The sequence below is a fragment of the Coturnix japonica genome, chromosome 12 (genome assembly GCF_001577835.2).
Source record: "Coturnix japonica isolate 7356 chromosome 12, Coturnix japonica 2.1, whole genome shotgun sequence".
Taxonomy (NCBI): domain Eukaryota; kingdom Metazoa; phylum Chordata; class Aves; order Galliformes; family Phasianidae; genus Coturnix; species Coturnix japonica.
The window spans coordinates 1,491,542-1,507,601 of NC_029527.1; the positions used below are offsets into that span (position 1 = coordinate 1,491,542).

A 16,060-nucleotide genomic window follows, 5' to 3' on the forward strand; every position below is an offset into this window, starting at 1 on the left:
ATGGGGCCCTGGGCTGCCTGATCCGGTGGGGGGCAGCCAGACCTCAGCAGGAGGGTGGAACTGGATCCCCTCCAACCTAAGCCACTCTATGACTGTATGAGCTGCTGGGAATGGAGCCCTGCGGATGCAGGGTGCAGGCAGCCCATCATTGCAGCCAACAAATGCCACCCCAGCATGTTCCCAGTCACCATCACCTCCCCTGCAGGGCGGCAGGGCTGCATCCCACTGTCTGTGCGCCCGCAGCCCCGTGCGCAGCCATTCCCGTCTGAGAGATGGCTCCGATTTTAATAATTAATCCCTGCTAACGACAGCACTTTCCCCAAATAAAACATTTAAAGTGCTGCGTGTGCAAGGCGTGCTGCCGCAGCGGGACACCCAGGGGCTGTGCTGCAGCCTGCCGGATGGGCACGGAGCGGCACGCTGCCACCATGGGGAAACTGAGGCAACGCTGCTGGGAGCCGGGGCTAAAAATACACCCCTGAAAGCAGCTGGTGAAGGTGTGAGGTGAGGGGGAGAGATGGACAGCTTCACTAATAGGAGCTGACATGGCCCCGGGCTCCGGTGCCGCCTCATGAGCAGCCGGGGGGGGGGGGGTTCCTGCCGGTATTGGCTGCGGGGTGTGTGTGGGCAGCCCTGCTCTGCAGGGTATCACTGCTGTCCCCTCCTGGGCACCGTCCTGCCACGGACTGAGAGCACCCCATGGGGATGCACGCACTCTCCTGGCTGTAACCAGTGAGTTTTGCTTCCTAATTGGGCTGGTTAACCACAGGTTTAAGGGCGTCCAGGGGAGGAAATGCACTCCATCAATATTAAAAAGCGTTGGCTTTGAGAGCTCTGGCTCTGAAGTAGCTGCCTGGTGCTGGGCAGGGGATGCCCCACTGAACAGGGCTGGGGCACCACCTGGGGAACAGCACAAGGATGTGGCTGGGATCAGTGCTGGCATCACCTCCTGGGTGCCCAGATCCCCACTGAGTGTCCCCAGGCTGCACAGGAGCAGCGGGTGACCCCATCCCCAATCCCACAAGCAGAGCACACAGCACCAACTGGTGAAAAATAGCATTTGGTTTTTATCAAGCCCAAAATGCTGAATTTCCCCAGGGAGGCCCCAAGAACCCCTCAGGGCACATGGTCAGATCAGGGTTCCCCACAGCCCCACACAGGGCCCACAGCACCCCAGTGGTGCAGGATGAGCCCTACAGCACCCAGCCAGCATGAGGCCAAGTGGGGGGGACCCCGTGGGACATGGCACAGTCTCAGTGCACAGCACAAGACAGCACCCACAGAACACAGCACCCAACCCATAGGGTGGGTGCCCCACAGCCCCCCTTGGGGGAGCGTATCCATGGTGCAAAGCACCCCATCAGCGCACAGCCGCATCCTCATCCTCTTCATCTTCCTCATCCTCTTCATCCTCGCTGTCGGGCAGCTGTCCCGGGGGGGCAGGAGGAAAAGGAGGGCCTCTCTCCAGGTTGACGTAGGTGACAGCCAGGTTGACATAGCGTTCGCCCTCCAGTGAGGCCAGCACACGCTCCAGCTCACACACCAGCCCCGAGAAGGACGGCCGCTCCTCGGGTGTGGGTGCCCAACAGCTCAGCATCACCCCATACCTGCCCCAACACTGTGTCAGCACCAGCATTGCCCAGGGTGATCCCACCTCCCCACTGCCCCCAGCCCCACTCACAGCGTGTCAGGGCAGGGCTGGGGCTGTGGCAGGCGCCGGCCCCTCAGCAGGTAGCGGGCCATGTCGTAGGGGTCCACCTCGGGGTACGGCGATGCACCCCGTGTCAGCAGCTCCCACATGAGCACCCCAAAGGACCACTGTGGACAGAGAGCCACGCTGGGGCAGGGGGACAAAGAAGGGGATGAGGGATGGGGGTGAGGACAGGGGGAGCACCTACCACATCTGACTTGGTAGTGAACTTTTGGGTCTGTAGGCTCTCCAGTGCCATCCACTTGACAGGCAGCTTGGCGTGCCGGTGCTGCCGGATGCTGTAGTACTCCTTGCCAAACACATCCCGTGCCAGCCCAAAATCAGCCACCTTCACTGTCAGCGTCTCGTCCAGCCTGCGGGCATGGGGTCAGGGCCAGCACCCCACTGGGGCACTGAGGATGGGGGACACTGAAACCAGCTGCACTCACATGCAGTTCCTGGCCGCCAAGTCCCGGTGCACGAATTTCTTCTGGGCCAAGTACTCCATACCCAAGGCCACCTGGAGCCCAAAGCCGATGAGCTCCTTCACCGTGGGGCTCTGCAGGGTATAACAGGTGAGCAGGGTGCTCTTGGTCCCCAACACTCACCATGTCACCCCAAAGCACCCCATACCCGCTCCTGGGCACGGATGAAGTGGCGCAGGTCCCCATGGCGCATGTAGGGCAGGACGACGAGGGGCAGCCCATGGCGGGGCAGGCAGACCCCCAGCAAAGAGAGCACCTGCGGGTGGTGGAAGCTCTTCATCAGGATGCCCTCGCGCAGGAACTCCTCCACCTCCTCCAGGTCTGTGATACCTGTGGGGACCTGAGACATGGGGCTGTGTGCTGTGGGGCTGTGTGCAGTGGGGCCGCGGCACAGGTGCTTACTTACGGTGCAGGGACTTGACAGCACAGTGCAGGTCACCCAGCAGTGGGTCCATGTAGGTGCCATGGTACACGCTGCCAAAGTGCCCTGTGGGGACAAGTGGCGGTGAGTTGTGGAGCTGGAGGGTGAAGCTATGGCTGAGTGCCCGGGGTGCATCATCACATCACCTCTGCCGATGACGCGGCTGCGGTGGGTGATGAGCCGCTCCTCAGGGATGAGGATGTCCTTCACCTCCTCCAGCAGCTCTGGCCGCAGGTCCTCCAGGCAGCAGGACGTGGTTCTGAGCAGTGGCACCGGGGAGCCACCGCCTACAGCATCAGCTCCAGCACTGACACCAGCAAAGCGTGCATGGGGCCTGGCCAGGCCAGGGCTGTCTGCAACAGGCAGCACTGCCAGGATGGGGAGAGAGACAATTTCAGGCACTGGGGCAACATGGCCTTGGTACCCCAATGCACCCCAGCCCTGCTTACCCTGCACTTCTCTATAGTCAACGTTGGGGCGCTGGATGGTGATGGGGTGCTCAGTCCGGACAGGGTGCACCAGCAGCTCCAGGTTCTCCGTACCTGCAGGTGGGAGAACATGGGTAGGGGTGACTCCGGGACAAATGGGCATGAGTTTGGCACACTGGATGTGGGGTGGGACTGCAGGCACAGGGTTAAACCATAGGCAGAGGGTAGCACCGCAGGCACAGTATAGCACCAGAGACATGGGATGGCTGTGGGGCACCCGGTAAGCGTTGGCACTCACCCCTCTTCTTCCTCCAGCGCCAGCGGAGCAGCACAGCAGCCAGGACGCAGCAGACCAGGAAGGTGACACCGGTGCCCAGGGCCAGGCTGGCAGCCATGTCCAGCGAGGAGGCGGGCAGCACAGAACCCGGTGCCCAGCAGGCACCATTCGCACAGACCTGGGGGAATGGGGGCTCAGCGGGGCCGGGGGCATTGACGGACAGTGTTACCCTGGGGGGTACCTACCTGCACAGGGGCCCCAGCTGGGGACAGGTCCACATCGCGAGGCACGCGGCACGTCACCTCGTTCTTCAGCACGTTGGGGTGGCAGTCCCGGCCCCCCACTGTCATGGTGATGTTCATGCAGCCAGCCACAGAGTCCAGCCCCAATTGCTGCCGGGACAGAGAGCCCTGAGTCTGGCCAGCCCCACTGTGACCCCCCATCACAACTCACTCCCTTACGTACATTCACCTTAACCTCATCATCTCCAGGTTTCAGTTGGTACCGCTCGCCCGGCTGCCCGAAGGTGAACACGCGGGGCTGGGGGAAGTAGCGCAGATGGAACAGCCAGCGGCCAGCAGCCCCATCCAGCAGCACGCTCAGGTTCCCAGGCACTGGCTTGGTCTCAACGGGGAAGGCTGGGCTGTGGCACAGCAGCCAGTTGGGTGACTGCGAGCCCTCGCACTCCTGTGGGTGGGCATGGGGCTGCTGGCACTGCACTGAGGACAGCCCCATGGTGACAGCTCCCTGCCCTGCTGCTCACCGTGGCTTCAGTCTTCCCACCGCCTCTGCCTTCAAATTGGATCTTGGCGCGATACACTGAGTCCAGGTGGGTGCCGATGAGGGTGAGCATCGAGCCCCTGCAGCAGGCTGTGGTCAGGGCACCAGGCACGTGCAGTCCCCAGGGTGCTTGTGGTGCCCAGCACCTCAGTGCGGGGAGGTCGGGGTGTCCCCATATACTCACCCATAGCTGCAGTTGGGGATAATGGCCAAAACAGAGGGGTCGGGGCGATACTCAAAGGGCAGTGGGGCCAGGAACTCCTCACCATCGACCCACAGGGCCACAGAGGCTGCGCCCAGGCTGGTGGCAGCAGGAACTGTGCACTGGATCTCCCCATTGCCCTGGCTGGGGTCATAGCACAGGAGCTGGAAGGGACAGTGGGCCCACAGGGGCATCCCAATGCCCACAGCTGTTCCAGCAGACCCTGCTGTGCTGCGATGATGGTTGGACTGTACCTGGGTTGCCCATCCAGGGGACACTCGGAGCCATTGATTGTCACCCGCCAACTGCTCCCTGCTGAGAGGTGGCTGCCATGGAGGGACATAAGGGTGCCACCACCCTGAGGACCAAAGCTGGGGTGCAGGGTGCTGATGCGGGGTTCCTGGGCAGAGATAAGGATGGCAGGGCAGGCAGTGAGCCAACACCATGCCCAAACCAAGGCACGGGGGGCTGGTGTCACTGCCAGCACAGGGACATTACCACAAAGACAAAGCCACTCAAGCTGGCAGATCCCTGGACACGGAAGCTCGAGGTCCCAGCAGACTCTGTGACATTGAGCACCACATCAGCCGGCCCTGCCGCCACCGCTGGCTCCCCCGGCTCCAGCACACACACCAACACATCCACAAAGTCCTTGCGACGGAACGTGGGCAGCGGCCTGCAGGGTAATGGGGCTCAGCGGTGGGACAGGAAGGACGTCCCCGCTGTGCCCCCCAGCACTGCACCTGTAGCTCTCACTCTCATCCAGCAGCACAGTGCAGCTTCGCCCTCCCACCGACACCCTGTAAGGGCCGGGGGGGCTGCGGTGTGCGGCAGGGTCCGATGGGGAGTGGAAGGTCATGCCACAGAGCGTCACTCGTGTTTGGCCCCGCAGTGGTGCACTCTTGGGGTGGAACTGTGGGACAAGCGGTGATGGCCATGGGGAGCCCCACAAGTGGGCTTGATGCCCAGCCCAGGGTAGGGGTCCCACCACCATCACCCCATGTGCCACCTCCCTCTCTTCTCCCCCGCATCCCTCCCCCCCAGCTCAGACCTACATTAGTGAGGATGGGTGGGCAGCTGTCCTGCACCCAGCGTCCAGCACACTCGTGCTGTCGTGTGCAGCCATCCCCGCACCAACCACAGCCCATGAAGCGCTCGGCACGCAGGCAGCGGTCACAGGTCAAGAAGTGTCGGCAGCCGGGGCCGGTGACGTTCACACGCCACACCTGGGGATGCAGAGCAGGGCTGAGCGGGGTGCTCTGCAGCCCCACACCCTGCCCCACTGCCCGGCTTACCTTAGTGCCAGAAGCAAAGAGCAACGAGTGTCCCTGCAGCCCTGTGGCGTGCTGCACCAGTCCTGGTTCACCCAAAGAGAAGTTGGCCAAGGCGACCACGTAGGAGCTGGAGCGCTGCAGCACCATCTGCAGTGGGGCAGGCATCAGGTGAGCACACTGGGCACCTGACTGGCACCGTGCACACTGCATGGCCTCAGCTGGCACCCACCTGCAGGACACGTCCCTGTGCTGTGCCCAGATGGGCCACCGTGACATTCTGGAGGACGGTGACGAAGATGGAGGTGAGGAGGATGCCGGACAGGCGCCCATTGAACAGGTCCACCTTGTGAGAGGCAGCTGGCACCAGGGTGGGCTGGTCCCAGCAGCTGGTGTTGGCCACTGGTGCTGAGAGGTTCACCTGCAGCCAAACATAATGAGGGCACCTCAGAAACACCCCACAACTCTCCAGCTCCCTGCACCCTTAAGGGTGGGTGTGAGCCCTGGAGCAATTGTGGCTCTGAGATGTGAGATATTTTGGAGCCAGACAGACCAGGGATGCATATACTGATCTCCCCTCTGGGCTGTAACAAAGAACCAGGGATTTTTGGGGGCATGACGCATCCATGCCCCCCCCACCAGGACATCCCCAAGCAGCGTCAGATCCTGCCCTGCCCTCCCTCCCCATCTGCATGTGGTTATGAGCTCTGGCACTGCAGGGTTGCTGTCCCAGTGCCAGCCCCAGAAACACACTAAGGCTTGAGGCAGAGAGGGATATGAAGCATTGGTGTGCCCTTAAGATCTTTCCCAGATCCCATCAAGATGCTCAGGACCAGGGTCCCCTTCCTGGCAGCATGATGCAGAGCGATGGTGAGCTGCTTGCTGCATGCTGCCAGGAAAGGGAGGAGATCTGACTGCGCCTCGCCCTGGCTGAGAACAGGCAGGCTCATGCCATGTGCAGCTGCCCTGCCCTATCCCCGCTGTGCTGCAGTGCTGGGGCCCATCCCTGGGACGTGCTTCCCTGCCCTGCAGCACTGCGGGACCGGTGATTCCGCACACTTCCGCCTGCAGTTGTTTGGGCACACGGGGCGATGGTGGAGCAGCTGTGCAGCAGAGCATGAGCCCAGCCCCGCTGCAAAGAAACAGCCGAGGAGGGAAGCCACCTACAGTGCCATGCTGGGGACAGCCACGGGGGCTGGGACAGCAAGGATAGAGTGTAGGGCACTTTGGGCCCCACTGCACACCTGGATCCCATGCAGGGAGCACAGCCAGAGCCTGCCACACCAGCATAGCCCTAAAACACAGCGACACCGGGCCCAGCGCCAGCAGCTCGTGATAAGGCAGCTGGGGGGTGGGAGCGGTGACTCACCACACCTGGGTGCCACCCGGTCCCAGTGCAACCCGGCCCCAGCCCCCACGGCCCCGACTGACTCACGCTGTGCGGGCAATACTGCTGCGGCTGGAAGAAGCTGAGGCCCCGCATCAGTGTCTGCGTGCCGGTGCCGCAGCACTTGTCCATGCCCTCCCGGATGGCCTGGTTGAGCAGGCGCAAGGGGAAGGCGCACACGGCCGAGTTGTGCTGCGGCTCACTGCTCTCCGGGTGGCTCTCAGCAAAGGCACCAAACAGAACCGTCTCGGAGCCATCGATGCCGAGGTCACGGGCCAGGCGAGCACCAGGCTGGGCAGCATGGGCAGCCTGCAGCACGTTGTAGGACACATCACGCTCCGTCTCCTCCTCGGCCCCACGCCGCCGCCGCCGCTTGGACTCGTAGCGGCAGTCCAGGACGATCTCACGGTAGTGCCGCATGTTGGGCTCGTGGGCGCTGAGCTGCACCAGGCGTGTGTGGAACGTGGGGGAGCCGGGGAACTCGGGCTGCACCGTCACCAAGTAGACGTGGTCCCCATCGGTGAAGGAGTGCATGTAGTGGATGGGGTAGATGTCCTGGTAGCGTGGCAGCACCGTCAGTGAATGGACGGGGTCAGCGAAGCCATCCTCTGTGCCCTTCAGCCTGCGCACCGACACTGAGTGGGGGCTGTAGCGCGCTGCTATGCTGCTGTTGATGGTGGAGCCCAGGTAGAAGGAGGCGGTGTAGTGGTCGGCCACCACGGTGCCGGTGCTCCCCAGGGGGCTGGCCACGCAGTCAGGGCAGGACATGGGGTTGTTGGCCGCAGCCGAGTACAGGCAGCGGGTGGATGCGATGGTGACCTCGCTGCCCCACACCTCCAGCCGGTGCAGGTAGCAGAGCCCGTGCCGTGCCGCACTGCAGCTGTACAGCCACGGCTCCACCGGGTCCAGCAGCAGCAGCACGTTGTCCACATCCTCGGGCCCTGGGGCATCCACATCGACAGGGCACAGGCGGCAGATCTCACAGCGGGCACTGCCTGTGGGGCCGGTGATGAGGACGGAGCGGAGGCGCAGCTCGGGATCCACCACCAGGATGCGGTTACGGACGGCCACGAAGATGGTGGCCGGGTTGGGGAAGACGGCGATGTTCTGCACGGGGCTGCCAGCATCGAGGCTGGGCAGCGTATACGGCACTGAGAAGTTGCGGGTGGAGCTGTAAGAGATGCGGGGGCACTGCCAGGTGCCGGCCTGCAGCAGGGATGGGGCGAGGAGCAGCAGGAGGCACCACACAGGGCACTGTGACCCCATGCTGCCGCCTGCACGGGGCTACTGATGGCACTCAGCACCAGGAGGGGCCAGGACGCAGGGAGGACAGGTCACCATCACATCTGCAGAAGTAACAGGGACAGGGCTTTACCCACAGCACCGGGGCGAGGATGGGGAGAGAGATGTGCCATGCGCTCCCCATGGCCGTGTGCCAGGTGCTAACACGGGGATGGATGGCACTTCTCTCAACCCAAGTCCTACAGGCCTATGGAAGGTGACAAATCCCATCGGGTACGGCCCCTCCGAGCTCCTCTTGGGGACGGGGACCCGACTGTGGGCCCCTCCGGCTCAGCAGGGCAGGGTTGGGGACCGCGGCCAGCCCTGCGGGGACACCTCGGGGACCGGGAGGAGCCCATTCACCCTCCGGCACGCGGATCGCCGAGCAGCCCCACGGCCGCTCCCCACCCCGCCCCGCCGGGCCCTGTCCCGTTCCGGCTGTCCCCGCCCGCCCCTCCCAGCGGCTGTCCCGTGCCAAACCGCGCCCTGTCCGGTACCGAGCCGTGCCCAGCCGGGCGCTCACCTGGTCCCTGCGCGGCGGGCAGTGCCGAGCCCTATCGTACCGAGCCCTATTGTACCGAGCTGTACCGAGCCGTGCCGTACCGAGCCGTACCGAGCCGTACCGAGTCGTACCGAGCTGTACCGAGCCGTGCCGGGGCAGGGCGGGGCTGTGCCGGGGCAGGGCGGGGAGGGGCGGCTCCTACCCCCGCACCGTGCGGGGCTCCGGGTGCCGGGGGCGGCGCAGCGGGGTTTGGTGACGGCGGGCGGTGTGAAGCTGCCCGGGCCCCGGTTACGGCTGGTTTCCAGGCGGGCGGGTCGGATCGGTTTCCCCGTTCCACAAGTGTAACTTATTTCCCCGGGACACGTCGTTTACCTCGTGGCTGTTTCCCTCCGCCCCCCTTCCCTCCCCAAACCCCGCTCAAGGGCTGCGTGCAGGCGGTGCAGGGTTCGCCGCTGCTCCCGTGGCAGGAAGGGGATGTTTTTCACCCTGTGAACCGCACTGTTTTGCCCTCAAATCTGTGCGCCCGGGGCAGCCCGAGCTCGGAGCGCTCCTCCTGCACTCACCTGGGCAGGGCTCTGCCCCCCGCCCGCATCCGCCGGGACTTTGCTCCCCGGGTCGGTTCGCAGCCGCCGCCATCGGGTTCATGCAGCCCGAGTTGCGTAAAGCCGGCAGTGCCGCTGGCTGCGAGCCTTACCCAACCGCTCCTTCCTCCGTCCCCGAGGTTCCCTCCCGGTTTCGACATGAGCTGGCCCCAGCCGCCTCCTCCCGGGGCCTTTTGGCGCTCCAGCTCCGCCCGATGTCATCCAAACAGACAACGCGGACCCCTAGATGGCCCCCGCCAACCCAATATTAAAGTGCCGAGCCTCGATTCGGGTCCAGATAATGTTTATGAGCAAAGACAAGCGACTACAATCTGGCAGGAGCATAAATAAGGGAGCCGAGCCCCCGCGTTAGCCCTGCCGGGTTCCTGCCGGCCCCTCGGTGTCACCGCGGGGGGGTGATCCTCGCACAGCAAGCCCGGCTCTAGGGGCTGCTTTTTGGAGGATAAGGGACCCCGTGATGCAGTGAAGACACATCAGTGCCCCATGCCAGCTGGGGCTCTGGGGGGGGCACATCACAGCTGCTGCTTTAGAGCCAGCACCACGAGCACACAGAGGGGCATCCAAGCACCCCGAGTCTCACTGGGGCTGCTCTGTGTCCCCACAGGCAGGAGCCTGCTGCCCTGCTTTACAGCATCCCCAGGGACATCATTCTCGTGGCCTCAGTGGAAAGGGACTGGGCACACATTGGTGCCGTGGGGACAAACCTGCCGGCTCCCAGCTCTGGGACCATCAGGGGCTGCCCAGCACTTGGGGGGGCCCAGCTCCCCCAAAGTGGGGAGAGGAGCAGTGCTGGCAGTGCCCCAGCTGGGCATTGTCACCTGCCCTCCATGGGCACAGCAGCAGAAAGGACGGAGCGGGAGGCTGCAGAGGAAGGGCAGCTCCCCAGATGAGGGAGGCACTGCCTGCAGGTGAGAGAAAGCCCTGCTCACCACATTACCTGGGCAGCTTTGCACCTTGTCTCTCCCGCCCAGCTTGGGCAGTTTCCCCATGCCCTCAGGGTTCCCTGTTCCTTTTCCCCTGGTTCACAGTCCAGGCTTTCCAGAGAGATGAGCTCCCCAGCACAGAAGGGGTCCTTCAGATGGCACCACGCCTGTCAGTACGTCTGGGGTGTGAGGATGAAGAGCCGGTCTTCCTCCTTGCGGATCCACTTCATGAGCTTGTTGACAGCACTGATGGCACCCGCCTTGGTCCCCAGAGGACTGTAACATATGTAGAGCTCAAAGGCGCTGGTGACCTGGGCAAAGAAATAGGGTAAATAATGGCCAAGAATCCACACATCCCCACGTGAAGCTGGCACTGCGTGTGTCCACAATGGGCTACCGGGACTGGGAAACAGGAGCTTCTGAGCTGGGGGACACTAAAAACTGTGTCCAGCAGGTCAAGGGAGGTGATCCTGCCTCTCTACTGTGCCCTGGTAACACCACATTTAGAATACTGTGTCCAGTTCTGGGCTCCCCAGTTCAAAAAAGACAGGGATCTCCTAGGAGTCCAGCAGAGGGCCACAAAGATGATGAAGGGCCTGGAGCATCTCCTGTCTGAGGGAAGACCGAGTAACCTGAGTATGTTCAGCCTGGGGAAAGGAAGACTGAGAAATGTTTATGAATATCTAAAGGGATATTCATATCCCTTCTATATATAAAGGGAGGTGGGAGTCAAATGGATGTGAGAAGGCTCTTCTCAGTGGTGTGCAGTGATAGGACAAGCAGTAATGACCTAAAACTTGAACATGGGAAGTTCTATACAAACACAGAAAAGAACTTCTTTATAGTAAGGGTGACAGCACTGGAACAAGCTGCCCAAAGAGGAGGAGTAGTCTCCTTCTGTGGAGGTATTCAAGACCTGTCTGGATGCCAACCTACATGACCCATTGTAGGGTACTGCTTGACAGGGGGGTTGAACTCGATCTCCTGACATCCCTTCCAACCCCCCATGAGCAGCAGGGTAGCCTACATGGCAGCCCTGTCACTCTGGCACAGGAACACCCAAAAGGACCATGCATGGGCTGGGGGCCATCCTGGTGACCATAGAGCTGGAGCTGCATTGTGCCACTCAGGACCAGAGAGGTTGGGGTCATCTCAACTCTAAAGACAGCCCTTACCCAAGCCAGGAGGTTTTCACGTGGGCCCGTGAAGTAGATGTTCTTCAGGGGGCGTGACGAGTTGTGAGCCCGGCTGTGGAGATACTGATAGAGCCCCAAGAGCCTTTCCTTCTCCTCCTCCCGCACGTAGGGTGCCTCGATCTCAGGGCTGCAGGAACACAGTACCCCATTAGCCCCCACCTTCCCTGGAGAAGGGGATTTGTGGAGAAGGAGGGGATTCCCTGACAGTTCCCCAGCTGTTATTCTGCCATCGTCCTTACCTGGTGAAGAGCCCAGAGCTCTTGGACTTGTAGATGAAGTGCCGCAGGTCAGGGATGCCCACCTGGGCGACGCTGTAGAAGGGGGTGCGCAGGGCTTCCTGCAGAGCATGGTGCACTCCTCGCCGCCGCAGGCGCTCCTGGAAACGCCGCTTGCAGTCAGAAACAGTGAAGAAATCCTCACGGTCAGTGGAGACCAACAGCAGGCACAGGTCCATCTCCTGCTCCAGGTAGGAAATGTGAGCATGAAAGAAACCGCTGGAGTTGAACTTAGGGAGGCAAATGGGAGTCCAGGCTTCACCCTCCCGAAAGGAGGAGGAGGAGCTGATGAGGTTGAAGAGCAGATGGAGGTCGATGGGGTGGAGGAACTGATCCTTCTTCCTCACAAGTGAAACCAGCTGGTTCCCTGACAGGAGGATGGAGAAGACCAAGCTCTTGGCCTTGGCCTGCTGGAGGCTGGTGCTCACGGCATCCCGCACGCTGGCAGCCAAGGGCAGACAGCGCACGGCACCCATGAGGAAGCTGGGGTCGTGGGCCATAAGGTCCAGCAGGTTGTCAGTGATGCGCTCAGAGCCAGCAAGGAGCCTGCGCAGGTCGTAGTTCTGCTTCTGCTGGAAGATGTGGTTGAGCTGAGTCCAGGTGAGCAGGCTCAGGATTTGGTAATAGATGTAGAGCAGCTCGTGGGCAATCTCCTGCTCAGACTGCCGGGTCCGCGCCACTGCCACCAGCACCAGTGGGCTCCTCCGCACAAAGACCACCTTGTAGCCGTCTGCTTGGGAGAGAGTCCCCACGGGTTGGGGACAGAGATGTAAGCCTGAGTGTGTAAGGCTGCAGAGGGAAGCTCCCACCTCCCCCCAGTCACTAGCCTGCCCCTGGGTTCAGCTAACACATCCCACAGTGGCAGGGACATGGGCTGAACACTGCTGCATGAACCCCTGGATGACGTGGGCCAGGACACCGCATGCTGTGTCACCACCCTGTCCCAACTCCCAACACAGTACCTGCATGGATGGACCGGATGGCGTTTTTCTCAGCCTCTAGGAAGGACACCAGAGCCATCATGACGCCCATGGTGCTGGAGAGGGCCTCCTCAGACCCATAGCGGGAGTACACGGGCTTGCCAGCCTCACTCAGCACAAAGACGTGCTTCCGATGCATGCGCCAGGTGTCCATGGTCACATCTTCCTCCTCCTTTCCTGACAGCACCGAGTCGTGGCGGGCGGCCTGTGGGGATGGCTCCAGCTTCTCCTCCTGGCTCTGTCTCATCTCCTCCTCCAGGTCGAGGGCCATGCCTGTGAGCTGTGTGCTCAGCTCGCTGAAGTCCTTGCTGATCTGCTCCATGCTCGTGGGCTCGGCTGGCTCCCCTCGCCTCTCCTCACGGCTCCGCACCGCAGCCCCCCCGTCCTCAGGGCTCGTCAGGTCCTCATAGGAGCGGGTGTGCACGAACATGGCTCCCTCCTGGCCCGCACCTGGAAACAAGGATCAGCGTCCACCCTGCACCAATGCAACAGATGGGTGGTGCAGAAGGGATGGAGGGCATCAGGGAGGGGTCTGCTCTCCTTCCCCTTAGGAGATGGCAGGGTACTATTGTCCCATGGCACCCAGACGTGCAGATCCTGCTACAATTGCATTTCCCTCCTCCAGCCCCACTGTGAGCTCTGTCCCTTACCTGGCTCCGTCCCCTGTGCCAGCCCCGGTGTGGGGCTCTCTGAGCGCTCCGCATGCTGCCCATCTCCCAGCGCCAGGGACCCGTTGGGCACTTCCCAGCCTTTCTTCTTGTGGACATCCGCAGCCATTCCTTGGGGCGGGACCTGCATGGAACCCACATCATCAGCCCATGGTATTCCCCTCCGAACCACTGCTAGGGGCAGCGCCAGTGTCCTGTCCACACGCTGCTGGCTCAGCACAGCACCCGAGCTCACTCAGACGTCAGAGAGCTGCTCTAATCCAGCAGGATTTCCTCCCTCCCGAGGCCCCAGCACCTTCCATCCCGGCTTGGCCCCGATTAGCCCCGAGCCTGGGGGGGGTAAAGGGGCAGAACAGGGGGGTCAGGGAGCGGCCTGTCCCAGCAGTGTCTGCATAGGGCGGGTGTGTAGCCCTATGGGCCAGGGAGGGAACGGGACGGGACGGCTCCGGGGCCGGGTGGAGGGGGCACACACACATATACATCCATAGATATCCATAGACATCCATATACACCCATATACACCCATATACACCCATATACACCCATATACATCCATATACATCCATATACATCCATTCTCACACCGTACCCGGCACAGCCCCGTACTCACATGCACAGGGCGCTCCGTGTACACACCGGGCAGCCGGGCCGGGCCGGGCCGAAGGACACAGCGGCACCCGGCGACCTTCGAGCCTCCTCCCGACACGGCGCGGCCTAAGCGCAGCGTGAGGCGCCGCTACGGCGGGTACAGCGGGTACAGCGGGTACTATGGGTACTATGGGTACTATGGGCTGCTGCTCCCCGTCCTGCCCCTGTCCCCGTCCCGTCCCGCCCCCCGCCCGCTGCCATCTCGGTTCCCGTCCCGCTCCGCTCCTCCCCGCTGGCTCCGGCCGGGCCCGGGCCCTGCGGCCGCTTCCCCGCCCCACAGACCAACCCCCTCCCCGCCGTCCCTCGGAATTCTGGGGGATGTAGTCCTCACGTGCGCACCCCGCGCTCGCAGCCGTCACATCAGGACTACAGCTCCCGTCATGCCCCGCGCTAACGGAGGGTACAGCGGCACGGCGCGGGGGCTGCCGGGAGCGGTAGTGCGGCCGTTGGACTCGGTTTCCCGGCGTGCCACGCGGCGGAGCCGGAAGTGGGGGAGCACCGGAACTTTGGGTTTCCGGCAGCGGGCGCTGGGCCTGGCGCGGTGCGGTGCAGGTGAGCGGCGGCAACGCCCCGCGGGCCCGGCCCGGCCATAACGGGGGATGGAGGCGGCGGAAGGAAGATGAGGGCGGCACGGCTCGGCACGGGGACGGGGAGCGGCGGGACGGGGCGCGGCTTGGAGTGGGGAGGGAGCGGGGCCGTTTCCGGGGTGCCGGGCCGCGTTCCCGGGGCTGCGGGCTCAGGGTGAACCGGTACGAACGGAACGGGGATCAGCGGCGGAACCGAGTGAACGTGGGGAACCCGAGGACCCGGATCGTGTGATGAACGTGTCGGTGCCCGGTGTTACCGGCCGCTGTTACCGAGTCCCTTTGGGCCTGAGGAGGGCGGGAGTGGGAGGGACTGAAGTTCAGCCCGTTGTTTGTAATACAAGCAAAGAGCGCACGGAGCGTTTGGTTCCCCAGTGAAACCCCCCGGCCCGGTGCCTAATGGAGCTGAATTGGATTGCCCTCACTTCCATGTATCATAATGTAAGAGATCTAAAAGAACAAGGTCTGCTGCTGGGCTTGGCATGTTGTGAAAGCAGAACCGGATCATCCCCAGGTTGGCAGCGGTGTTTGCTGGGTGCATTGAAAGGAGGGGGGCTGCCTTAGGATGACTATATGTGAAGGCCAGGACACACAGCTCTCTTGCACTGTCCCCTGAGTGCTGGGAGGGCTGTGGGAGCCCCGGCTGCAGGAGGAGCTACAGACACAGAGGAGCTTCCTTGACAGTGGTGGCACACTGTAACAGGTTGCCCAAGGAGGCTGTGGATGCCCCATCCCTGCAGGCATTCAAGGCCAGGCTGGATGTAGCCTGGTCTGATGGCTGGTGATTCTGCACATAGCAGAAGGGTTGGAACTGAATGATCATTATGGTCCTTTCCAACCCAGGCCATTCCATGATTACGGTGCACCTTTGTGCCTTCTCTGGGGGTGCCTTCTTCCACCAGGAAGCAGAACCAGCTGGAGAGGATGAGGGAAGCATAATACATACTCTCAGTATGCACATCAACCCTCCTGAATCCCCAGTATAATTATAATTATCTCCTAAAAAGAGCTGTAAATCTGGGCTCTGTGAGCAACTTGGACCACACTGTGCATTCTATGGCCGTGCTGTTGTTGTTCTGAAGCATCCTTTATCCCATCTCCTTCAGATGTAGAGCTGTGACCAAAGGAAGGCAGAAGTAATTGGTGTGAAACTCCTAGCACTCAAGGGTGGATCTAAACAGTTCGCAGTTGGCAAGGGATTTTTTGTTTAAGCATTGCTAAGCTTGCTGGCTTAATGAAAAGTGGAGTGGAGGAGGAAATCCGAAAGGGAAGAACAAGAAACTCCAGGTCTTCAGGCTGCTAAAGATCACGGATGGGAGGACTGGCTTGTGACAGCCACCATAGCAAGGAGTGCCACTGCCATCTCACTTGCCTCAGTGGAAGGAAGGAATCCACTTCCTTGCAGTTCATTCCTGTTAAAGATAAGATGGTAGAGTTTAAGGAGGGAATCCTGGGAGGAG

At 62.2% G+C, this 16,060-nt stretch overlaps 3 protein-coding genes across 6 annotated transcripts in view; 1 reads left to right on the forward strand and 2 right to left on the reverse strand.

The window, feature by feature from the left end:
- Window positions 1–1,047: 1,047 nt before the first annotated feature.
- On the reverse strand, window positions 1,048–9,510 carry MST1R (macrophage stimulating 1 receptor). 4 transcript variants are annotated; one of them, XM_015874603.2, is made up of 21 exons: window positions 9,288–9,510; window positions 6,990–8,287; window positions 5,787–5,975; window positions 5,579–5,704; window positions 5,339–5,509; window positions 5,027–5,196; window positions 4,782–4,959; window positions 4,538–4,683; window positions 4,266–4,427; window positions 4,065–4,161; window positions 3,767–3,988; window positions 3,547–3,693; window positions 3,323–3,479; window positions 3,046–3,138; window positions 2,743–2,997; window positions 2,582–2,662; window positions 2,324–2,505; window positions 2,140–2,249; window positions 1,899–2,064; window positions 1,682–1,818; window positions 1,048–1,607 (listed from the first exon to the last, which is right to left on the reverse strand). In XM_015874603.2, exons 2-21 carry the CDS (start codon window positions 8,205–8,207, stop codon window positions 1,361–1,363), a joined length of 4,254 nt encoding a protein of 1,417 aa, XP_015730089.1. In that variant the 5' UTR covers window positions 8,208–8,287; window positions 9,288–9,510; the 3' UTR covers window positions 1,048–1,360. The 4 variants fall into 4 exon arrangements, with proteins under 4 accessions (XP_015730089.1, XP_015730088.1, XP_015730090.1 ...); XM_015874602.2 differs by lacking the exon at window positions 9,288–9,510 and adding an exon at window positions 8,746–8,859; XM_015874604.2 differs by lacking the exon at window positions 9,288–9,510 and adding an exon at window positions 8,746–8,859 and having other exon boundaries at window positions 3,767–3,944; window positions 4,266–4,447.
- Window positions 9,511–9,592: 82 nt separating this feature from the next.
- On the reverse strand, window positions 9,593–14,207 carry MON1A (MON1 homolog A, secretory trafficking associated). The gene is made up of 6 exons (XM_015874606.2): window positions 13,979–14,207; window positions 13,351–13,492; window positions 12,683–13,150; window positions 11,685–12,450; window positions 11,425–11,572; window positions 9,593–10,560 (listed from the first exon to the last, which is right to left on the reverse strand). Exons 2-6 carry the CDS (start codon window positions 13,475–13,477, stop codon window positions 10,420–10,422), a joined length of 1,650 nt encoding a protein of 549 aa, XP_015730092.1. The 5' UTR covers window positions 13,478–13,492; window positions 13,979–14,207; the 3' UTR covers window positions 9,593–10,419.
- Window positions 14,208–14,447: 240 nt separating this feature from the next.
- The window catches only part of RBM6 (RNA binding motif protein 6), a 48,375-nt gene continuing 46,762 nt past the window's right edge, over window positions 14,448–16,060 (forward strand). The window contains exon 1 of the mRNA XM_015874601.2: window positions 14,448–14,568. The gene's annotated coding sequence lies outside the window, so the exon portion shown is untranslated. The remainder of the gene's footprint in view (window positions 14,569–16,060) is intronic.

Bases quoted from the DNA above. Each gene is read 5' to 3' on its own strand.
- MST1R (XM_015874603.2), bottom strand. From the start codon at position 8,207: ATGGGGTCACAGTGCCCTGTGTGGTGCCTCCTGCTGCTCCTCGCCCCA. The intron at 3,694-3,766 runs GTACGTAAGGGA...CTGTCCCGGCAG, and splicing joins ATGATGAGGTTAAGGTGAAT to CAATTGGGGCTGGACTCTGT. The intron at 2,663-2,742 runs GTGATGTGATGA...TTGTCCCCACAG, and splicing joins CAGCCGCGTCATCGGCAGAG to GGCACTTTGGCAGCGTGTAC.
- MON1A (XM_015874606.2), bottom strand. From the start codon at position 13,477: ATGGCTGCGGATGTCCACAAGAAGAAAGGCTGGGAAGTGCCCAACGGG. The intron at 11,573-11,684 runs GTAAGGACGATG...GTGTTCCTGCAG, and splicing joins AGCTCTGGGCTCTTCACCAG to CCCTGAGATCGAGGCACCCT. The intron at 10,561-11,424 runs GTAAGGGCTGTC...TTCTTTGCCCAG, and splicing joins GTGAAAACCTCCTGGCTTGG to GTCACCAGCGCCTTTGAGCT.